A 25,399-nucleotide genomic window follows, 5' to 3' on the forward strand; every position below is an offset into this window, starting at 1 on the left:
GAAGCGTAAAGCCCGACACACATGGCACATGAGTTTAGAACACTCTTGAGGGGTAAGTACACAGCTACAGTATATAGAGCATTTATAGTACACAGCAAAGGTTATGCCAGTGATGTTTCATGCGAATGCTGGACAACGATGTGTTACCTGCTGTTAGGGAGAATTCTCTGTTAAGGCTAATTTCCCCAAACCTAGTGAGTCCCCCAGCAGCTTTGCTGGATTTTTGGGGTTTATTTTTTTCTCCTGATAAGAGCGAGACTCTTTCTCCCACTCTTAGGCATGATTCGAGTAGGTCCTTTGACTGTGAATGTGTTTTATGGGCTATGGGGTCTTTTACTCCATAGGGTTTCATGTATTTTTGGTAAGTGTGTTACACAGCACCCTCGGACCCCCAAACATAGACTCCATACCCTGGGACCGACTACTGTCTCCCAGGGCATGTAAAGTCACCATTGACTTTACTAGTCTCAAATTGTGAACAGAACCAGTACAAACCATCATATTGGTAGGGGTAATTAGATTGCCCCTGGGTCTGTTTTTCGAGGGGGCACTGTGCAGTCCCCCCCTCGTCGAGTTTCTGGCTGGTGGCAGTGGTTACCACGCGAAATATTCCACTGGAATATTTCCTATGGGATTTTCCCATTCATTTTAAATGCACCACTTTTTTTGGTGCAATGTTAAAGATACCGCCGGGTTATTTATTTAATATTTATTCCCTGGTTGGGTCTTTTTGCCAGGACTCGGTTTTAAAATGGCGTTTGTGTTCGCCTCTGTAACTCCAACCCAAGTCGAGCCCTTTGTTCCACATTTTGGCTGGCTTCTGCACAGAAGCCTCCAAAAGTGGTGCCACTCTGTCTGGGTCTTCAGGATGTGTGGGGGGGGGGTGGGGTTAGGTACCCTGGACCAAGTTCCCTCGGCAACTCAAGTCGCACTCTTGTGTGATTGGCCCAGTGGTGAGCCGCCCGGCTCACCACTTAGCATGTTTGGGTGACAGCTAGGACTGATGAATGGGGGTTTTCTGCATAAAAGCAGGGTTTTGGGGACTGAAACTTCAGAAGTCGCCACAGGACCAAAGAATCCGAAGAGGGAGAAGCTGAGCCAACCTGCAACGACGACACGACCGGTGGAGCCCTGCTGCACCGTCTCACCACTTCCCAACGACAGAAGATCTTCATCCCGGAGAGTCTTCTTCCTCTGCACTGGTGGGGAATAACCAGTTCGCCCTCTTTTTTGCCTTCCTGGATCGTCGTGTGGTCGAATCGCCCGTGCCAAGCACCCAGGCGGCCGGATAGCCATGCTTCACCACTACCGCGAATAAAAGGGTAGCACCTTTTAACCGGGAAACTCTGCTGCTGGTTTCTTCCCTGGCAGTGCAACGACCTCCAGCTTTCCTCCACGTCGAGATCCCTTCCCCTGGACGAAGCACTGACTTGCACCCGCTGCCAGGAACAACTGCCCCCGCTGGAGCTTTCTCACCATTTCAGGTACTGTGTCCCGCCTGGTCTCCCTTGCAACAGACCGTTCAAGGTGTCCCGTAAATCCTTGACTCTCTATCCTGGAGTGACTTGGGACCTACTAACTAACTTTTTCTGAACTGATCCAACCCTTTTTGAACTATCTGCAAGTACTATTCAACTGTGTGATCTTGGACACATTCCGCCTTGCTCTCTCCAAGAGTGGGCCTGGCCTATGACTTTCTTGTACCTCAGGAGACTGCCTTTTCTGACTTGCTCTGGTTCTCTTAAAGTGCTGGTATTGTGTATTTTCCTAATTCTGCCTTTTTCCCTCCCTTTTTAACTAACTTATTGGAGTGCCATCTTAGGTTAAGCGCTCACCTCTGTCTGCAAATAAGTGGTGTTTTAACTAAGACTTGTTCAATAAGTAATCAGGGATGTATATAGATTAATAGTGACTGTGTTTGAACTTGCTTGCCATATTAGTGTTTGTAAAATACACTAAGTGTGCTTTTAAATAAATAATTATATACTTTTATACCCAAGCTCTGGTCAGTGTTTGCTTGTGCTACTGTATTTTGGTACCTATCTTGTATACTCTATATATACAATAACTCTTCTTTAGAGAAGTCTGGCTGCTTAGCCACAGCTACCGGGTAAATCTGGGTGGTACAGAATGCTACCAATTGGGTTTTCTGCCAACACCTGCAGTCCTAAGCCTTTTGCAGTGGTATCTAAGGGAACTGCACAGGTTCCTGCCTAACACTGGCGAAAATGTGGGTTATCACATTTTGAGATGCCATTCCTTGGAAAAAAATCCCACAAAATTCCAGAATTCTGCACAGGTATAGTATATAGGTAAAAGTGGCCTGGTTTCCTCTTCAGAAAGGAAGGGGACGATTCCTTCTGTAACTTCAGAACTAGAGCTACTTACTTGTTGGTCAAAATAAATGGCAAACGTTTTGGGAATCACATCGTTTTATACCAAATACATATAAACATTCACTTCAAGAAAGCTGTGCAAACGAAAGGATACAAGGTAGAGGTGTCAACGATAATGGAGGTAAGTTCTAACGGAAAATAGCTGGCATGGATCCCTGCTGTTTCTGACTCTACTTTGGGACAATAGTGGCTGGAACAAATTAATCTTTGCTCTGATATGAGCATGCGCGAAAACATCCCTTCACCCAACGACAAGGATGTCACAAATGATTGACATAAAATACTTCTCATCCAGGGGTGGGAAGCTGCCAATCACTGGGAAGGGGGCTCGTGATCAGGCTTTGAATGCTATGACATCGCACAGACACTGACGTCGACAAACAGACCTGCTCAACTCCCAAGCACTGCCCCCGAGGTGAACAAGGTGTGTAGGGAAGGCAAGTGAGCTGGAGTCATCAGGGCAGGACAAGCACGAGAGTCTTCCCTTAAGTGTGTAGCATAGAAATGGTATGTTAGCCTCGCACTCCAGCGTCAGTGTGGCTGGAAGAGAACTGAAGAATAAATCAGTGCAAAGACTTCTCTCCAGCCCTCTAAACTGCCTGCGTGCTCAGGTTCGCCTTCAGACGTTCAAACTCACCAACGCCGATGGTCCAGCCAGTGGGCAACACTGGCAGAGAGGCTCTGCCGATTAGCAGGAAGGACTCGATTGACAACATGAAGATATATCAGCAGGACAGCCCTTCTATAGGATGACAGCAGCAGACAAGAACAAATGATGCTGCAATGTAAAGGGCGTGGGCACAAGTCAGCTTTCATAGTCAGCTTTCATAGACCGTTTACACAGGGGGGGATGCATGGTCTGATCAGAGCAGAGCATGAGGGAATAAACCTCAGGCGATGCACTCTTGCTGTGCCAAATGAACACTGACACCTGTGGAGTCAGTGGTCTGTGAAAACCTGACCGGATTCCCGACATTCATGTACATGGATTAGAGACATGTCCTAAACTTCTGCAGACTGAAAAAAGTGGTGTGGTCTATTCCCAGACTCAAGACACCAGAGGCTAGTGGGGAGAACATTCTGAGCCGTGAGAATCCCCACTGCAAACTGGCTTCCTGCTCCTCCTACTACTACTACTACTACTAGGGAGCATCAGGGGTCTACAGGTGCACAATCCTCCTGGGTTGCAAGTCTATTTTCATTCCATGTGTGGTGTGATTAGGAGAGAAGAAAATGCGGTCTTCCTCTGAGGACATTGAAGGGACGAAGAAGCAAATGCAGTCATTGCTACTCAGTGTCAGGGGTCTTATGGTGCACTCTCCAAGTGTGACGAAATGACTACTGCTCTTCACTGCTCTTCAGAGGGGTGAGCTAAACGACCGACTTAGGCCCACACTACAACTAAACAAGCAGTGATCAAAATCATAAAAGTGAAATAAGCACAGCTTGAAAAGGTAAACCGCCTGAGCCTTAAGTGGTAGCACAGGCTGAGGGCAGGCTAAATCTTCAGGATGGGTGTGAGGTAATAGCCGCAGCAACCTAAACAACTTAAGTACAGTAGTCCAAAATAAGAGAATGTGCAATCAAGTTTCTATAAACATAGAAATTATAATTAAACAATAAAGATGCAAAAAACAAGCTAAAAGCATCAGTACAAAGACGAAATAAAAAAACAAACTGCAGAGAAATACAGAAATGCATTCTGTGTGAAATAGTACTCTGGGAAATTGTACCTCTAACAGTGGTGTTCAGACCCTCAACTGGCACAATGCAAGGGCTAAAAAAAAATTAAAATAAAAATAAAATTCTTGTGAGAAATAGGCAGAGAAGCGGGGTCCCAAAAAGTGGACCAGGTGGACAGGGCCTCATCATATCACCACATTTCTTTCTTTGGGGTTCAGCAGCCATGATCCGCCCTTGTCAGCATCAAACCAGGTGTCTGGACGCTTTTGGGGCCAGAGTCGAATCATGGAGGGGCAGTGACAGGTCCCCATGATGCAGTGCTATTCCGCAGCGCCATCAGCTTGCATGAAGACACTGGGTATGGCTGCCAGTGTCGGTTAGGTGGTGCTCGAAGATCCATGGACCTTTGGGATGGAGAAGCAACGACTTGCCTTCAGTTGCAAGCAGGCTCCGCTGGCTCTCAGTGTTCGGGCACCACAGCAGCATCAGCTTGAAGAAGCTAGTGACCAGGATGTGGTAAGTTCGGGACATTAGAAGACTCTGCAGTTCTCAGATACGGTGTCAACCAAACTCTGAAATTTGGAGACAGTTGGGTGTCAAGGTTGGAGAGGACTCCGGCGGTTCCCATGCAGCTGCTTCGGCGGCGCCAAAAGGTGCCCCAAGTGGCCTGAGGCAGTTCAAAGATGCAGGGAGAGCCAGAGTCACCTCCTTAATTCTGAAGTTGCTGGAGCCCCGGTTCAGGGGCTCCTGTACAAGGGGAGTCCTTCTGTTGCAAGTTGCTCTCCTATCAAGGGAGCATGGCAGACGCCTACAGCTGTTCCCCAACTCCAGTGCAGCCAGCAGTTGAGTTCTTGTTCCACAGCAGTTGACCACCACTGCTTCCAGGGGATAGTTAGGAGGCAGAGCCATCTTCTGCATTGGATGCCTTCACCTCCATGGCAGAGGTCTCTGGAATGGACTGCACGCCCAACAGTGAACTCAAAAGTGTATCAGTCTTTAAATGGGCCAAAGATGAGACGCATTAAAGAATGAGGGAGTGTCCCTCTCCATTTGTAGGCAAAATTCTATAGGAGATTTGCCCAATGTAAGCTTGCTGTAAAGGGTCCAATCCCCATTGTTCTAACAAGTGCACATTGCCTTATGGTATCATACCCAGAGTGGCTTGATTGCAGGAAATGGAGGGGCAGGGAACCCCAAAAGATTGCAAGATTCGGCTACTCTAGCCCATTCTACTTCCCATGCCTGTTGGCTTGAAAGGCATTCCAGTGATCAGCACCATGGTATGAGGCCGACTGTCATGTCCATGTTGCCGCTAAGCACCACCATTCCCAGGAGACCTCCGGGGAAGTTTATTTGCCCTGGGATAAAGTGTGTCCCTCACTAGTGGGGAATCAAAGAAGGCCACATCCTGGCTATCATTCCACAAGTCATCTGTGGAGATATAGACACCAATAAACATTAGTAAGCCCTGCTCAGAGATGACACAGGTACAATATCAAATTGATGTGCCTTTCATAATTGTGCACTCTTATCAGTCACTGTGTCTAAACCAGGCATGGCTTAGATTTAGAGTTGTACCTGCCAGACTTACTAAGGCAAACAATTATTATAATGTAGACCAGAGGTGCAGAAGCTAAATTGCTACCTCTGCCTGCAGTGACCGTCACAGCAGCTGTCAGGGATGGCCAGGGAACATTTGAACCTGTTCTGTGCCACAGCAGAGCTGGTGCTGTAATGCTCAGAAGACTGGTTACAACAGGACACCCGTGTGCACTATAATTTTGGCACAGAGCATTTTAAAAGGGTGATCCGAATAACAGACCTTCCTTTCAGAAGCAGAATTACACATTTTATTTTATAACAATCTAACAAGCCAGGGTTTTCACACCGTCGCAGATGCAAAATCCGTTCCACAGGTAGACAGCCTTATTTCTCCATGTACAGAGAGACAACCCGAGAAGCAACTAATTAAAACTGGACAGCCATATAGATACTTTTGAAGGTGGTTAAAAAGTTTAACCTAGTCTCCACACATCATAGAGCACATTCCAAGAGAGTGAATCATCAAGAATACGTTTAAAGAGCAAACTCCAAGGACGTTCAATAAACACCACGTAACAGAGATCCCAAGGTGGATGGATACACAGGGCACTATTTCTCTTCACCCTTCTCGATTTGAAGCCAGCTGGTGGTTGCGTAAAGCGCTACTCAAATAACCAAATTAGCATTCCAAGAGGATTAATAGACACTTTCTCCGAACTGGGGCTAAAGCATACTCAGGAAAGTGTGAGATTTTCTCAAGGAGCAGATTTTCAGTTATTAGCTGAGACAGAAGAATACAGAAGATTGTAACACGGATGTGTAACCATTTCGAGGGGAGTGCCGAAGACATACAGATTCAAAGATCATATACCTGAACAGGTTACAATAGGAAGGGTATTCCTACTAGGTCATAGAGGCACAATGTGGGACTGCATACTTTAAAGCAATGGTATTCAAACTGTTTTATGCTGAGCACCCCCTTGAGTAAAAATATTGTCACCCCCGCAACCATGCCACATCTTCTTATATTTTCCATTGAAAGCAGTCACTGCATTTCATTTTTTAAGAGGCGTGTGTCCACTCCCCCCCCCCCCCGCGCCCTGGCACCCTTGCCCATTCTTTGGGCCCACCTAGGGAGGCCAGCCCCACAGTTTGACGACCACTGCTTTAAGGGGACAAAGCAGGGGGGCGGCACTCCCTTTATTATGCTTTGGACTGGCCTCATTAGCAACAAAGCAGGGGGCGGCACTCCCTTTATTATGCTTCGGACTGGCCTCATTAGCAAAATTCTGTGACTGTTGTGGGAAGAGCTGGAAGGTGGTCCATGATATAAATTGAATGAGAAATGTCCAATGGAGAAAGAAAAAAAAAAGTTATTTGAACGAAAATGACTTGTTTTTTTTCCTCTGATATTTCTGGCAACCAGCTCCCCCGCACCTACACCCTTACTTAACTTTTTGCGACACACCTCGCTGTGTGCCGCCGACTCCCGTCTCGCAGCGACGCCAGTTCCCTTCACTTCCGTGGATGGAAACAAGCGCTGCAGGGTTCTTTTTTTTTCTTTTTCAAACCTTAATTGTATCGGGTGCTGGGACCCCACCGCAACCCCTGCCACCCTTGTTCGCTATAATGGCACGAATGTTACATTAGTTCGAAATGCTTGGTTGTGCGAAATTTTAGAACTTCCGAAATTGTAACAAATATACCATTCGTGGTTTTTATTTCTGTCATGTATGCGGATACCGCGCTGGAAGAGGGTGAAGCGTAGTGCTGGCAAGGTCAGCGATGAGCATGAACTCGCACCTTCCCAGACAAGCAGCCGCTCATCTCGCGAGAGTCACATGCAGCTCCTGCCATATGAGTGATGGGCATGAATGTAGACGCATCGCCCAGTCACACATACAATTTCAGGAGCAGTCACCACAGCCTGTCTCGCTTTTTCCATCCGCAGGAACCTAATAGCAGGGGGAAACTAGTTATTAAAGAGCAACAGGGCAAAGAACATCACATAGGATGATCCGGTCCTCACGCACCACAAAAGTCATCATTTGCTAATCACTGCATTTCTACAAAGAGGCACATTTCAGAATTGTGGGGGGCCGGGGGTCATGGGTCAGGTGACGCTCTCTCACCAGAGATGGCCATGCAGACAGTGTGCCATAAACTAATACTGCCAGTCCCCAATCCCACCACATGGTGCTACTCACGTGCACGAACCTTGAGCCAACTACTGATCTATAGTTTTGCTAATTACATCATGAGCTCCATGCTCACTCAGGAGCACCATCTGTGGCAGTTGCCCCCTTCTCAAGAGCATTTTCACTAAAGCAGTGGGGTTTGATTTGCATCATGTAGCAGCTGCTCCATCACCAAAGCAGCAGCATCACTTTCCAAACCAACATCCTGCTCCATATCGTCAACAGCCTTCTTTCTTGTTCAGCGTCTTTGTGATCCCTGCGGCATGGCCACTCCCCGTAACCAGCTCTGCATCAGCCAAGCCCCTCCAAATAGAATACACACCAAACATTACAGCCGGATCAAAAGAGGAGCTCCCTCAGCCCTGCCCCATTCAGTTTAACTTGCAAATGAGTGACCTTCCTATGACGTTGAAGGCCTCGTCAAAGCAAGCTTTGTAACTATGGGATATAAAGATGACCTGCCTTCCATACGCACAAGGCCTGGTTCTTCTGTAACCCACAAAAAAGTTAAACAAAAAGGTTGAGGTCTCCAGGAACCAGAGTTACAGGGCATCCAAAAAAATATGATCCATAAAAATAAGCAATATGGAAAATTGTTAAACTAAAGCCATAATCATCATTAGACAACATACATTCCAATTCAGGGAAGAGAGCATAGAACTCGTTACGATGTAAACATGCCTAGGAATAACGTATAATGCCTGAGGAAGCTTCATTCAGTCCAGGAAAGCACCACATGCGAATAACTACCGGCATACATGCCGCAGGCCATAAATCCCAACTACCTGACATGGACCCATCTGTAAGACTTAGGGCAATATTGGACTCTGCTATTCATCAACAGTTGCCACCTGCGCCAAGCCTTACCACGCTCATAAAAACCAAATAAACAATCCCACTGAATTAACAAAATCAATTGCTCAGAACATGTATGTAATGATTTTTAATAGACAACCAACACGTGTTTCAACCAATTTTGTGGTCTTCTTCAGGGCTGTGATGTCATGTGTTAGTGAAAAGATATATATTCAAAAACATCACAGCATCCAAGTCAGCATAAGATTTGATTTTTTTTTTTTTAAAGGGAGTTAAGCATTCAGAATTGTGTGTTCCACATTGTTGTTCATACCACAAAAACATTTGAATCGCAAGAAAATAAAAAAAAAACAATTAAAAGTAATGAATAAAAGTACCAATTAATGCCAAAGTACCAATAGCAAAAGGTCAGAGTGAAGGTGAAAGAGGAGAGAAACAAGATTAAATCACAAAATACGTTTCATATTGGCACTGGTTGTATGACTCCTATTTACCCAAGTTCCAATATGTTGTATTCCTTAACCTATCATTGGTCCACCACTAAACCACACTGGGGCATTCACACGAATAATCGTATTCTAACACCAAACACAACCACGATACACATCACCAGGTGAAATATATCCTCAAAAACATTGATCGTGTCCCAACGTGAATAATCATTCCACTTAAATGCACCTTTATAATCAACAAATCGTGCTCAGGTCTGTAGTGCCTTCAACATCCCCTTATTGATGAAGTCAATATTCTTTGCTATTTAAGTTTCTATGTCATGAAATTAAATGTACATAAATAATTATCCATAATGCCACCACAGGTTACTTGCATATTTGCCCCATCTAAATCATAGTGCACATACCTCTAAAACATCGACGTGCCATTCCACGTGGTTACTGCTTCAATAAAGTCTATTATATATTGCAATGGCAATTACCAAGTGTCAATATCAGTTGCAATTCTAACGTCCTGGATTATAAAAAATAGATTAGGAAAGCCCAGTGTGCGAATTTCCAGGGCACCAGTGGCCCAGGGATGAATATCCGTTTCTAAACCATCTATCAGCCCTACAGATAAAGTACACCAGAAGGGACCCTAACAGATTTGAGCACAAGTCAATTATAAACCTCCTTGTCCACTTTTGGTAACTTGGACGAACAGCAGGCTTATCTCCGCAAGGTCGTGGATGTTAGTTGCAACACAGTGAAAATACAATTATTACCCAATGATCAAAGGGACTGTCCAGTCAAGGTTATATAACAAGATCTACTTTATTATTACTACAACAGACTGTCCTCTGGGTTCCTTTACAGTGTGGTTGGTATTTTGTAGTGTGCTAGAACTGAGTTTCACGAAGGAAAGGGAAGCATTATGGATACTGGCAGGAGGGTAGTTGGTTAAGTAATCAGTCTTCCTGTTTAAGGTGATTTGGTTTCAGCACCAGGGGGCAAAGGGGCATAACTGTCTCTAGGGGCCTTCGAAGAAGGACAAGGGGGGGGGGGAGGAGGGGGGGGTAAGGGGGTGCAGAACCACAGTGTACCTTGTGCTTAAGAAGTTCTTGATGCTCAACAGCTTTGAGGCGGTTCCAGGGCGCTTGGCAGCTCCTAAAACAGAGTTTGATATGGGAGACAGCTGCGGGTATCAGGCGGCAGGCAGTTCGGCAAGCAAGGCCAGACGGACGGCTGCAGGCTGGCCTACACAGCGGCTCAGGTCAGGAATTGTCATCTCTGTGCTGGTTGGCGGATCTGGGACGCTGGTCGAGGAGTCTCAAGACGGTTCGTGTGACTGCGGCAGGACAACAGTCAGCGGTGCAGCCAGTTGCTGTTCGGGGGGCTAGACTGTCTCGAAAATGTCCTTAAAAGACAGGCGCAGGTTGAGGTTTGGGTGGCACTCCTAGTTTCTACGCAGGGCTCGTGTTGTTCTTTCAAGGCGGACGGCACAAAGCTTAGGAGGGTGTTTGCAGGCAACAGCCTCGTCCTTAGTTCAGATACCCTCAGGCGCTCCCACCTTAAGCTTGCTGGCAGAACCTAGCATGGCACGCTGTGTGCTGGCTGGGTACCGGAGCTTCTGGACTGGTCCTCCGAGTCTGGTATCGCCCTCTGTTCTATGAGAGAAGTTTACGAGAGGGATCTTGCTTCCCTCTTTAACATCCTGGCCTTCTTTCACTGGCGGAAGATACAAGGTAGACTGTACCTTCAGCCCGGGTCCAAATGAGTCCTTACGCCTTTTCAAAGTCGTCAGATGATCTGCTAAATGAGCGGTTCAGCTCTCTTTTAAAGCCAAATGGGCCCCAGTGATGTGCAGTTTAGGCCTACTTTAATGAACCAATCCTGGGTCCACACCAACAATCTTCTGTTATGCATGAGGTCAGGACCAGAGTACTCAGCAACAGGAAAGTTAATGGTTGACAACATATACCCAAGTCTCACCCATCTTCCGCTCTGTTGTGGATCAAGTGTGTCTCTGGTTAACTGAGCCCTCTGACTCTTGATCAAAGCACAGGTCTCCCTTGAAGTTTGTGATGAGAGTAGACTTCCTGTCTCCCTCAAATCGCATTATTTACCCTCTGAAAGGGGTCCGTTCTGCAGGGGTTTGCCTACCGTAAATAGTGGACACAGACATGCATTTCACTGCCTTTCATACAGAGGGGTGGGAACTAGCTTCAAGTTGACACATTGCATACCAAAGTGGCATTAGCCCCCGCTTTCTTGTTGGCTGACAACCAAGCCCCTTCCAGGCTTGCCTCAATTATCTCTCATTAGTATGCACTGCCACCAGCCGAACTAAACAATGGGTAAGCAGATCCATGGAGCCTTTGATATTTCAATTAGGCAGCCTTCCCCCTTCTTGAGATGCTTTGATGTACCGGTGGCTGTCACATTCCATCTGAACATGACAGGGGGAGGACGGCACCTCGCCAGTCAGAAAATAAACTTCATATCATCATTTACAGTAACCATAACATCTCAGACAAACAAACTCACATTTGCTTGGCTGCTTAGGCCTAGTGCCCAGTTAGGTTTGAGATGCAGAGTTTCCGCATTACAAAAGCTGCTCCCATGATCTTTGGGTAACTAAATATACATGGCATAACGTTGCATGTTCACCGGCTGACGTCACACAGTGATCTGCATACATAAACATACTAACTCCTGCAATATTCTCATTAATACCAACTATTTTCACAGAACGTATTTGATATGTTCACCTTGAATAATATAATCGTAGTGTTGCTCCTATGTTAATGCACGACACAGAAAAAGGATGCTCCCTCATGCACAGATAAATAACCCTTTCAGTGGCCTTGCTAACAAGCGATCACAGTGGATAAATATACAAGCCCGAATAAAATAAAACGTCCTATAGATCCGAATAAGGAAACAAAGCGTCAAGAGAGGGTGCATGTCTAATTGAATATTTACAACCAATGCTCACTAAAATAAATGAACCTATGTATGTTGGCTATAATAAATCTTAATATTGATCATTAACACAAATTCGTTCTCACAATACTGATGTAGATGAATATACAGGCTTGGATGGCAGGTCCTTTAAATCTAGGTAAATTAACCTAGTGGCAAGCAGAAGTGCATCAATGTACACACCAATTCGAAATAAAATAGATTAACCTATTTAGAATGATTAAAGGATCTGCACCTTAATAGTTCTTACTGTATCTCGCAGTTCGATTGAGCAAACAAAGTCTCACATTATGAAAAGATAACCTGTTGGTTGCTTAGCTGATGAACAAATATTATGAATAGATATTCCGAATCTGAAAAGATGAATGAAACCTACCTTGAATAAACCATTAGCACAAAGCCCTCAAAGGACAACGTGAACATTCTAACACCCAATACTTTGGATACAGGAAAGCAATGCACACAGTCATCCATGTGCTTGATAATTGAATTCAACAAAGCACGCTTGCTAATAAATACATATGCTCTGTCCAAGTGGTCACCCTCACAATGCCCATCAAATTCAAAATGGTATTTGAAGATAGGAGACCATAATCTTAAACAATGATGTCTTAATTATCGGTTTAAGTAGGATATTCTCAGTAAGAATGTGCCCACAGCAGAACTGGGAAAGACATCCCATATTGCGAAATACATATAGATCATTTAAATTCTAGACGACCCTGCAAAAGGAAAGTGCCACTAAAAACCTATCAAAAGCAAATGGCGAATAAAATACACAACCAAACACAACTAGCCAAACCACAGAAAATGAATAGCCACAAAACAGCTAAAGTATAGAGTTCTATCTTGTGTTCCCATATCTGTAATCAGGTATGAACTAGGGCTTTCTTCCATAGACAGCGATGTCCAAATGTACAGAAGAGATATCCACTGTATTAGGTCTGGAGAAGCGAGAATGGACAGTGTGTCATGTGATAAGCCAGAAGGAGGACATGTTGTCAAGATGCTTTAACTTAAAAATAGAACATCCCACAATACTTAGTTTCAGTGGCAGTTTTTGGGCACCGAGCAGACCACATCCTCTGCGCCTCCAGGTAAGGCTTACCTTGAGCTGTTTGCCTCTCTGACTCTGCAATGTCGGATCGGCAGCGTCACGCCTCTGCACCTGCCTCTGCCCATGCCATAGCCGTCTCCACTGTGCAGCGCGGCTCTCAAGTAAAGTGCTCATATCGGAGGCTTGCCTCTGCATACTGCTTCTCCTCCATTCAAGGGTGATCGCGCCTTTATTCTCGCTCCGTGAAAAAAATTGGGTGTTGTTTATGTTCAGCTGTCAAGCCCACAGTAAAACAAGCAATGTCTTGAACCGAAGTCCCAAAGGCACCTTCAGTATTATCTTGTGTCCCACAGTTAAATGTACCATTGGTTTCTTGAATTCCCATGGGAATGGGAGTCCTTGTCCCCTTGAGGCAAGTCGCTCCCAATGAGGTCCCGCTTTCCCAAACCCCTATGGAGGGTTTTGCTTAGCAGGCTTCCCTCTGTAGCATCAAGGGGGAGGCTCTCCCCTGGGAAGACGGGACAAAAATTCACCATTTTAAAGTTATCTCCAAAACAAAATCCCTAGATCACATTTGTGTTGAATCTTTACATATGAGTGACGTAAAGGGCTGCTACTTTCAGACATTCACTTTTTGTTCAAGCAAAACGAACAGAGATTATTTTGGAAACACATGTTAAGCAGAAACCAAATATCCTTGACTTTAACGGTTTTTAGATTTGTTAAAGAAGTCTTGTAAATCTGAAAGTATCTCTCGTCTCCCTTGGTTAATGACATACGTATGATCATATTATATAATTATTGTATCCTCGATTTTATAGGAAAATAAAGTAACATGATCAATTATATGAAAGAATAACTGATTTGCATATATTGAAATTGTGTTGTTCATTGTGTAAGGTTTATCTTTTACTTATGCACAATTAACAATTTTTAAAACTAGCTAAATTCCATTATTATAAAAACCTACTGGAAAGTCCAGACAAAACAAATAATTCGATGAAATGTCTCGGACTACTTTAGGGACATCATCATCATCATCATGCCCTTCACCATTGGTATGGGCCAAACGCGCTGTAGGTTGAACGCCCTCGGGTAAAATTACAAACACATAATGAACTGAGCAGGGACATTGGCACCCTATCAGCCCCCTGTTTACACCAGGGAACCTCCACTGTTCCCGGCCCCGTAAAATGGACCACAGCCTGTGTACGTCTGTGGATTGTGGGACTATGGGGGCTGTGGGGAGGGCTCTCCACAGTTTGAAGACGCCAGCCTCCATGCTACTTCAGTCACTGCACCAACTAAAAAGACACGGACAACAGGCAGCGTTGGCGACTCTGAATGAACATTACAGAGTTTCAAAAAAAGAATACATTAGCACAAAATGCAAACATTTCTGGGCGAAACATCGACACGGTCGAAAAAGCGGCAGCATGGAAAAATAAGTATTGGCACACGAAAACCCGAAGCCATACAGAAAGCCCGGACATTATACTGGTAATTAGTCCTTGGTCGAGTTTATGGGCCAAATACAATTGAATCATATCCGACCGATCTGTCTATGTAAATATAGAACATGCCCAATGAATACACAGTAGGAGCTTTTTGAAATACCGATTTGGCAATGTGTGTCCTCTATACAATAATGCTTGTGTGGCATGCCTACAGACTAGTGTTGTACAGAAGAACCCCGCTGCACCTCAAAGCTCCCTGAAGAGTGAGTTTTCAAGCCTTCGTGAGAGGACAGTAAGGATCACTACAAGAAGTGACAGAAATGCCTTGAAACCGCCACACGTGAAAATAATACTCACGAAGGAGGTGGAGAGGAGAGAATAAACCCCGAGGACGAGGCGGGTGGACCCTGACCATTCAGCCAGATAATCGGAATGAATAATTTACAGGAGCTTCCATCACGGACGGCGCTGCTTTCCAAGGAGCCTGGGGAGAGGAGGCGCATCTGCCAACGGAGCAGAAGATTTACCAGAGGGCGGAGAGCAGCTCCTACATTTCAAACAGCCATCGCTCCTAGCACAGCACCAGCCACACAGTAAACCCAAAGGACACACTCTGCACGTCATGTGCCACAGCACGTCAGGCCAACAGAAGGCACCATTCGTTATTTAGTTTAGTCACAAATCACAACGCAACCACAAGGCAAGGTGTACCCACCACCCTGTTCCAGGCTCCACTAATACAAAAGTAAAAGCGCTAGGCCACCATACCACCACAGGCAAAACGATCTATCCAGGGCCATTGCAAAGAGTGAGGGTTGCGCCGGAGGCACCGATCCTGGCAGAGTTAAAACACATAACAATATCAGCATTGAATTTCCACAAGGCAAACTGCGCCCATCTCAAGTCACAGTAATTAGAGGATCCACTGCGGGCACTGTTCCCATCACAGTGCTGCCAGGCAGAATCATTCTACCAAAAGGAAATGTGTGCCTAGCCAGCGCCACAGCTCACAAAAGCAGTACAGCAAGCATGGTCCACACCCGAGTACAAGTCCCCCATCACCGTGCATAAGGTTAATAGTCACAGATTATCACGAGACGGCCAGACAGCAGAGAGCTGAAACACTAAAGGCCCACTGAAAATATATAAAATTCTTTTGTCTACAAGTGATGTGGAGGAACGGGTGGTGTTAGGCAACTAGGGGATAATACAGAAGTTCTGTATACCCCGAGGGAAGTGACAGCACAAGGGCTCCAGCAAACAGCTGATCTGAAAATGTTCCAAATGTGAGAATTGGTGAGCGGACGGAGAATCAAATTAGGAATATGGTTAAGTCACTGTCAGACACATCACAACAGAAACCCATGTTTTAACCAACTTGTTGGTATGCATCTTGATATATTTTTTTTTAAAAAAGGCATTGGAATTAAGGATTTACTATAAGCAAAGTGAAAACAATCTGGCCCCCCGTACTGACAATCAAAAGTGGGCACCAATGAACAGAACAACACTGAGCAGCACACGTTCGAAACCCAATCCCATGCTTAGAGGCTGGAATCCGGTAAGGAATCCAGTAAGCACAATCTAAAAAAATTAAATGTTATTTTGTTTTTGGCTATTAAAAACAAATTACGGTTATTACAAGTTACAAAAAACAAAAGTACTGCACAGCACTGGTAAAAAAATATATTTTATATGCTTGATACAAATTAAGTGCTGTAAAGATCCTTGTTTTTATAGGGTATATTTTTTAATCTACATTCGGTAAAGCACTAATCAATGACAGGACTAGATGTGAGGAATTCGACTATCCGCACAGGGCGAGCGTACTCACCTAGGCATTTTTGATTTTTTAATAATGAAAAGGAATGATTGGAGACCAACCTCTGTGGATTGTGTGAGGCCATTCCACACAGAGTTCATCTGCTTCCCGCACAAAACACAGTCACATGTACTCTGGGCAGAGACAGCCTACAGGTGCCGTCTTCCCCTGTCATATTCAGCTGGAATGTGAAACCCCTGGATACATCACAGCATCTCAAGGCGGGGGAAGGCATACCTTCCTCCAGCATGGGAAGCCTACTTTAAATATCAAAGGCCCCATGGATCTGCTTTCCTTTGTCCACAGTCTGGTGGCAGTGCATGCTAATGAGAGATAATTGAAGCAAGCCTGAAGGGGCTTGGTTGCCGGAATAGCCAACAGGAAAGGTGGGGCTAACACCCCTTTGGTATGCAATGTGTCAACATGAAGCTAGTTCCCACCACTCTGTATGAAAGGCAGGGACATGCATGTCTGGGTCCACGATTTACCGTAGGCAGAGCTGACCCCTTTCAGGAGTGAAGAAGTTTGTGGTTTTGGCAGACAGGACGTCAGTTCCCAGCACAACCTTCAAGGGAACCCTGCGTTGTAATTAAGAGTCACAGAGGGCTCAGTTAACCAGAGAGACACTTTGATCTACAGCAGACGGGAGATGGGTGGGACTTGGGTGTACGTTTTCACCCCCTTGTCTGTCCTGTTGCTGAGCACTCTGGCCTCATGCGTAACAGAAGATTGTTGGTGGGGACCCAGGATTGGTTCATTAAGGTGGGCTTTGCCTGCAGCAATCACTGGGGCCCATTTGGCTGAACCCCTCACTTAGGAGATCATCTGAAGACTTTGAAAGAAAAAGGACGACTCATTTGGACCCGAGCTGAAGGTACAGTCTACCTTATATCTTCTGCCAGTGAAGGAAGGCCAAGAGTTCCAAGAGGGAAGCAAGATCCCTGCCCTAAACATCTCCCAAAGAACAGAAGGAGATACCGGATTCAGAGGACCGACCCAGCAGCTCCTGTGGGATGTTTTTACCCATGCATCCAAGCCCTACCATAAAATTGTGCATTACTGGCATTGCAAACATCATGATGGCCAGAACTCCCCAGAGAGTGCACAGGGAAAACATGAAGAATAGGCCACCACCCATTTTTGCCTATGTTGTGAGCACAGGAGGGCATTGCCTAAAACCACCATTGGGCTACACACACAGTAGCCTGAAACCATTGGGAATGGCAATGCCGATTGCCAAAAGCAACCCAGAACTGTGGGGAATTCATTTTTTTAATGTCAAAAATGGATGCAATACTGGTGCCCACCACTATCAGAAAGCCGGCGTTTTAAAACCACCCGACTTGTGTAGAACTGAACAAATGAACCTAAACCAGGCCAAGGAAAGACTTGCTAAGAGGTGGATGCAATGTAAAACTATATTCTGAAATGACTTGAAGGAAGTAATTATTTAATGCATTGAAAATAGCTGGGGATGTCAGCAGCTTAAGTGAATTTGGGTTTAAAGCCACTAAAATCGAAATGTTTAGAATAAATGAGTGACCTACTTGTGAGTGTCACATAGGTTGCAATTGTTTAAATGTCATAGTTTTGAACTTAGAATCAGTGTTCTAGCTGCATGTGTAAAAATTGTCAGTGTGATTTTAATGTAGAAAACTGGGAACTAAAGTGACATTTAGCTGAATTCTGCCTGACAACTACCCCCGACAGGAGTGTAACTGGCTCAACAACTCTTCCCAGGCCTGGCTGCATTCTGCTGCCCCTGCCAAAAGGAGATGAAACCTCTCTGATTGGATTAGGGGAGTGGCACCTGGGGACTACAGGAAACCAAACAAAGCACTGTCCTGGACTCAGGCAAATGTTATATTGGGGGGGGGGGTCGTAAAATGGCTTCCTCTTGGGAGAAACTGGGAGGGGCAGTGCCTGTGAGAGCAGGCGGAGCTTGGGGGAAGTGGATAAACCAGAAATTCCACCATGTGCTTTGGAAAACCTCACCCCTTTGGGGCAGAGCATGATTTTAAAAAGATGGATAATTCATAGTGCGGACTTGTAAAAATTATATAAATAACATCATCATTCGTGTGATTTTTCTGTGCACATTTTCAGAGGTGTTAGGACCCTGTGGTATGTTCTTGGGGATAGTAGCGGAAAAAAAAGGTTACTCCAAATGTATGCATGTTAAAAATCTGACACTTTATCATCTGAAACCCATATCCCTGGGCTACATTTGTGTAAAATCTGGAAAGGTGGGGTCGTTATCTGGATGAAAAGGGGAGAATTCTGTCATAAGTGAACACGACATCGTACAAAGACAGGAATCGGATGGTTTGGTGCTACAGAAAATATGTTAACTGGACCTATAACATTAGAAAAATGGTACATAGATAAATATGTATTTGGATCAGAAATAGATTGTGTGCAATTTGACAAGGGGAGGTTCCTCTGACCATAAAACCTACAGCATCACTGACACTCCATTTCTTTCCCCCAATCAAGGGAGAGAGGAAAGCTTGGCCAATGATAAGTGAGAGGGGCAGGCTTAGCTAGGCCCAGGCACACACCCATTTTCAAAACACATAAAAAAAGCCACTGAAACCCAGGTAGGGACATTCACTTTCCACTTTCTTGCGGGACGCTTTGCCGGGAGACTCCAGACTTCAAATCCACAACTCCAGAGATCCAGACTTCAAATCCATCAATCTCCAGAGACCAGAAATTAACTCCAGAATTTGTAGCAGAGAGGCTAACCCACAAGCTGAGTTCTCTTCAGCAGGCCTCAGAAATAATTTGCAAACTATTCAACCGCCGGGCTGTGCGGTTTGCTGCTTGCTAAGAATCCACTTGATCCAGACCCACAGAACCAGAGACCGCTGTATCCGGAATCGCTAGCAGAACCGATAACAGAACCGGAGACCCAGAGACCAGATCGCTGTGAAGAACCGCTAGCAGAAGTCCAGCCAATCCTGACCCGATCAGTGACGAAGTCGCATTCCTGTCCAAAATCTAGTGCGAGTACCCAGATGGCACTGTGCCAAAACCAATCTCTTAGTTTAAAGTAATCTAATCCAAACTATTTTAGCCTATTAGAACTGCCTCCTAAAATCGTGTCATTCTGTCATTTTTAAAACTGAAAACTGTCATCTGTCATTCTGAGCTTTAAAATTTCAAATCCGAAAAACTACCTTTACTAAATCAGCCGTATCTCTAGAACCGTTTGTGCTAGGAGGGAGTTTTAACTGTCATCTTAAAGCTAAGCTTTCCAACGAGCCTAGAACCGACTTCCTACTCCTTATAGTGCCTCCGTAATTGTGCTCGACGCACGCGACTAAATTTGCAGCGATTTGACATTTTGCTTAATTCCAGCCACGTGTAAAAATATTTGTCCTTGCCTTCCTTGCTGAAATTCGTGTGCAATCTGACAATCATTCATAGAGCATTGCTAAAGTGATCCTGAATTAATTTAAGTATCTCTCACTCACCCTGAACCTCCTATAGGGAATAATTAAAAGCATTTTTTGCATATTTTTCACTTAATTGCAACCAAAGTATATTGCCTGTGTTTAAAACTCCTACCTGTTTTCCTCTCAGCTTGCTAGGGGGGAACTGAATTATATTTGGTTGCATTCCTGAGAACTGTGTGCTTTCCTTCCATCTCTTTACCTTGCATAAAGGGGGGAGAAGGGTCAATTGTCAAAGAAAAGTGATTACATTGTCTTTTGTTGAAATCATATCAAGTTTATTTTCTGTACTGCATTTCATTCATCATTACATTGTCCTTGAAGCCATAAAAGCATTCTCAGCTACTTAATCATCTATATATCACTTCTAAGCCATCAAAAAGAGTGTCCCACTGTAACATTATCCGTTGTTGATCACTATCATCTTCACAAGTGTGCTATCAAACATTAATTATAAAAGTGTTTTATATAATATATATATATATATATATATATAGTTTAATTTTCAAATAAACCTTTTAATTTGCAAAACAAACCTACTTCTTGGCTAAGTGGGGTCAGGGGGATTCTAAGAGAGGGGTGTTATATAAGGGTTGTCATCCAGAGTTAACGAACTGGACATAAAAATATATCAATAAGGGTTTCCCTCAGCATCCCAGACTAGGCATTGACTTAGCTGTAGTGTTGAATTGAAGTCGCTTACACTCCAGAACCCGTACCCAGCCAGCACACAGCGTGCCCTGCTAGGTTCTGCCAGCAAGCTTCCTAGGTGGGAAGTGGCGGAGAGTATCTGAACTAAGGACAAGTCCGTTGCCTGCAAACACACTCCTGAGCTTTGGGCCGTTTGCCTTGAAAGGACACAATCCCTGCAAAAAAGCTAGGCAGAGTGCCACACAAGCATCATCCAGCGTCCATCTTTTAAGGACATTTGAGACAGTCAAGTCCTCGAACCGCATTCGGCTGCACCGCTGTTGTCACGCCACAGTCAACAGAGCCGTCAGAGATGCCTCGACCAGCATTCCAGATCTGCCAACCAGCACAGAGACAACAATTCTTGGCCCTAGGGCCACCGTGCCGGACAGCCTGCAGGCATCCATCCAGCCTCACTTGCTGAACTGCCTGCCGCCTGGTATCCGCAGCTGACTCCCACCACTAACTCTGTTTCAAGGGCTGCAAAGCGCCCTGGAACCGCCTCAATGCCCTTGAGCACCAAGAACTTCTTCAGCACCAGGTACATTGTGGTTCTGCCCCTGTGGTCCTTCTCCGAAGGCCCCTAGAGACAGTTATGACCCTTTGCCCCTTTGGTGCTGAAACCAAATAACCTTGAACTGCAAGACCGATTACTTAACCAACTACCCTTCTGTCAGTATCCAGAGTGCATCCTTTTCCTTCTTGAAACTTTCTGTCCTCTGTGTTCCTTTACAGGGTCGTCATATTTGTAGCGTGCTAGAACTGTCTGTTGCAGTAATGATTAAGTAGATATTTTTTATACAACCTCGACTAGACAGTCCCATTTATCATAGGGTAATAATTGCATTTCCGCTGTGCTGCAACTAAGCAACTATCCACGACCTTGCGGAGATAAGCCTGCCGTTCCGTCCACGTTACCAAAATTGGACAAGGTCTTATAACTCACTTGTATTCCAATATGTTCGGATCCCTTCTGGTGTACTAAAGGTGTGGGGTTGATTGATGGTTTAGAAACAAGATATTCATCCCCGGACCACTGGTGCCCCGGAAGTTGATTCATCATACTAGCAAAATCTAGTTTAGGATTGCAAACTTATCTTGCATTCTAAGAAGTAAAATACACATTTTTTCGCAACTCAAGCACACACATTTGCTGCAACACCGTAATAAAAAATAAAAAGAAACCTTTTAAAAAGGGAGTAACAGCAGTAGGGTCATTTTACATATGGGAGCTTAGTGCTTCAGCAGATATTCTGTGAAGCATAGAGGGAAAAGAGCACAGGATATGAAAGAAGTGCAGCAGTTAAAGTAGGAGATCGGTGGGGGAAGGAATCTATGGGTGATTGACGAAGGGGGTGTAGGTTAGGCACAACATGGGCTAATTTACCCCATTTATATATGGGGTAAAAGGGGATAAAGAGTGGCACTGTTGGAATTAACCCATACAAAGGCAGTGGTTATCCATCATCTTGTGAATGGAGTGCACAGATCCTCTTACTGTAGAAGTTCATGCCGTTCGAGATTGAATTCTTTTAAATGCTCAGGAAAGTAACGCTTTAGTAAACACCAAACCAAACACATGAGTTTCTATTACTGTGGAGATTATTGCGGTAATGATTCAAGTGTTCAGTTGTAGGTCTTCAGATGTACAAACTGTTCCTTCACGGATATAGCCACATCCAGCAAGCCCTTCAATAATCTCAAAATACAACGGTTTTAAAATGTGCCACTGATGCAAACCAGCAGAGCCCGGAAAGTGCCTAGAGGCAATACATTTTGTAGTACTGCCATGTGTAAAGCATGGCATTCAGGCAAAAAGTTCACTAGACCCTCTCATTCATCGAGCACATCAACACTGAAGCAATGCACCCGTGAATATAAGACCCCCGAGATCAGTGTTTGACTTCACAAGGACAAAGGGAGATCAGGGCACGACACTGCAGTGAATTTTAACATTACATTGTTAGAGGCGGATTCTTACATATACATACAAGACGATAAAGGAGAAAAGTGATCTTACCTTCCATAGAAGGAGCCTGGTCTTGGGCTGCATACAGCATCTCCTTGAAGGCCTGGTAAAAGCAAAGGTACGATAAAGGGTCAATGAGCAGAACACAGGTCCAATCCCACTTTGAGAATAGGGAGAACACAAGCTGAAGATTAGAACTATACTTAAACCCAAGATCGGCGTTGGGTGGCTGGGGGGGTCAAAATGAATAGAAGATAACGTCCAGCCACCATCAGCCTGCAGACAAATTATTTATAAAACAAAACCAAAAAAAAAAGAGCCACATCAAGAAAAAAAATGATCACCTTCAGCAGAGGATTAACACGAGAGCACAGACAGCAGCTCTAACTGACCATTACACATATTTCAAGCCTACTGCCATCACAGGAATACCCATAACACATGGGGAAAATGTATTGAGGGAACTCCCTCATCCTTGGAAGGGTGTGGTCCCAGGCCAGGTCCCTTTATCAGCTCTTCATAGAAACCAATCCTGGCGATTTGCATAAAAGCAAAGAGCATTATGGGAACATAATTATGTCCAGAATTTTACATTTGAAACAAGTCTTAATGTGATTCAGTAAGGAACCCTTTCAAGACAATAATGGAAGTTGGGGTCTGCAGTTTTAATTGGTCACACTACTCACCCTTAAAAACAATGTTTCTATATTGTAGGACATATATATCAGTCTGGACAACTACAAAAAGTATGTGAAGCATTGGCTGTTTCTGTATTCAGTTACCCATGCCCAGTCTACTGAAAGCATCCGTTTGTTGAACTGTGGATTGTTCGTGCATGTGATAACTCTGCATCAGAACATTTCACTGGGAGTATCCTGTTCTGAAGCACAGTTATCACACACTCGCACAAGCAACCCACTCTATTACAGAATAACTCTGCAGTCCTACAGAGTCTTCTGAAGCCTGCTTGTTTATAGCAAGAGTGTTGTGGCTAAGCCCCAGAGTCTGGGGACAGGGTGGCAAAACATATTTTGACGGAGTGCCACACCGTCGTGTGCTGGCCCATTCCTTGTGCTGCTCAAAACAAAATAGACCCCCACCTCACATGAAGCACACCAAAGACAGACCATAAGAACATTTCCGGATGACCATCAGCAATGCTCCAACGACAGAAAGTGAACCTTACGCCTGTCAGGACAGGGCAATGCAAACACCTGCTCATGCTATCCAGGACCAACAGCTTCTGACCTACCACCAGAAGGTAGGTGGGCAGGGAATTGCAAGTTGTAAGCGCACCTCAATTCAATGCATGGAAGCAAACAAACCATTTTTTACACGCCAAGAGTCAATCATCACTAGCCAATGGCTGGCAGCGAGTGCACATTTTGCACCCTGAGCAAAAAGACAAGAGAAGAGACACAGGCACTCACTAAATCAAGCATACCCTGAGGATTTGCCCAACTTCAAAGAAATGCAGATCTCAATGATATGATATTTTATTTGTATCGCGCTCGTACACAAGTGTTTCAGAGCGCGATGACTCAATGACTAGAAAGGCAAAGGCAAAGGCACAGGTCATTCATGTTAGCACTTAATGTACCCTACATATGATAAGCACGCCAAAGAAGTATTTTTATTGTAGTACTAGATGCATCGTCATCATAGATAGCAAAACAGAAACGCATGCTTATCATAACAAACATACTTGTAATCCATATAGGAGGGAAACAGACAAGCTCACAAACCATAAGACGCATCTTCACTACCATCGGAACTCTAAAAACACAATCAATACAACCTCCAAGTTACCAGAAGACAGAACCACTGCGTCAAGGACATGACAACCACCTTTGGACCGCATCACAACAAACAATTCGACATTTATTTTTATGACAAGTTCTATGGTAGTTACCAAAGAATACTTTTTGATATTATTGTTCGACCATGATATATACAATGTATGAACTGTTTTATTTATTCTCTTTTGTTTGTGCCCAAGGTTATGATTAACCAGTGCACTGAAATACAAATAAAAAACAATTCAAGCTCTTGGAGGAGAGAGGGGGCTAAGTTGAGGGGGGGTGCAATGAGCATTTCAAGCATACATGGACAGGCGGCATTGCCCCTCTTATTTAAAAGGGGAATGTGTTGGTGATTGACTATCTGATCCCACAATTAGCAAAGAACTCCGGGACACCACCAATAAACCCAAAGTCACCAACAATGGACTCAGCAAATGCACATGGGAGCAACAATATAAACCCACAGTCTGTATCTACAGAGCAATATACAAAAGGCAACCACGAACAAAGGTAAGCCACCTCACAAAATGGAGGATGCTGCCGGGTTGGGCAGGACTGGGGCGGCAATGGAGGAAGGAGCAGATGGCTTCAGAGTTTTGCCCACATCTGGATCTGGGCAGCCGAGGTTGCCCTTTGGCCAGGGGGCTGTCACCGTTGTGGGTTCCAGTGTGCGGGGGGGGGGGGGGGAATCAGCAGAAGGAAGGACCGCCATTAAAAGGGGTCAGTTGGAGGGATGAGCATCGGCCTCCCCTTCCCAGCAGACCGCACTGCCGCTGGAGCCAACTCCATGAGCCCGCCTCAGCACCCTCCAAGAGAGAAGTACATTCCATCCCGCGAACCCTTCATATTTTCATGGGGGAGGGGTAGATTAGGTGGGGGGAGGACTATATGGGCAGCGAGTGGCCCCCTTTCAGGGAGCCATCGGTGCTGGATCAGGAGGCAGTCGTGCCGGTACGAAGTAAGGGCCCTCCTGGTATCGACCCCAAAGAGGACACAGTAGGGAGGCCAGGCAAGGCGAGAGGCCCCACCACCCAGGGGGCTTAGAGTATAGTCCGCCTGTCGGAATAGGTGACATGCGATGCGGACGATC

At 45.0% G+C, this 25,399-nt stretch overlaps 1 protein-coding gene across 1 annotated transcript in view; it reads right to left on the reverse strand.

Moving 5' to 3' along the window:
• Positions 1-25,399, reverse strand: part of XPR1 (xenotropic and polytropic retrovirus receptor 1) — a 1,026,978-nt gene that overhangs the window by 968,769 nt on the left and 32,810 nt on the right. The window contains exon 2 of the mRNA XM_069641450.1: positions 22,559-22,610. Coding sequence (XP_069497551.1) covers positions 22,559-22,610 — 52 coding nt within the window. The remainder of the gene's footprint in view (positions 1-22,558; positions 22,611-25,399) is intronic.

The sequence above is a fragment of the Ambystoma mexicanum genome, chromosome 1q (genome assembly GCF_040938575.1).
Source record: "Ambystoma mexicanum isolate Mex_15411 chromosome 1q, UKY_AmexF1_1, whole genome shotgun sequence".
NCBI classification, from domain to species: Eukaryota; Metazoa; Chordata; class Amphibia; order Caudata; family Ambystomatidae; genus Ambystoma; species Ambystoma mexicanum.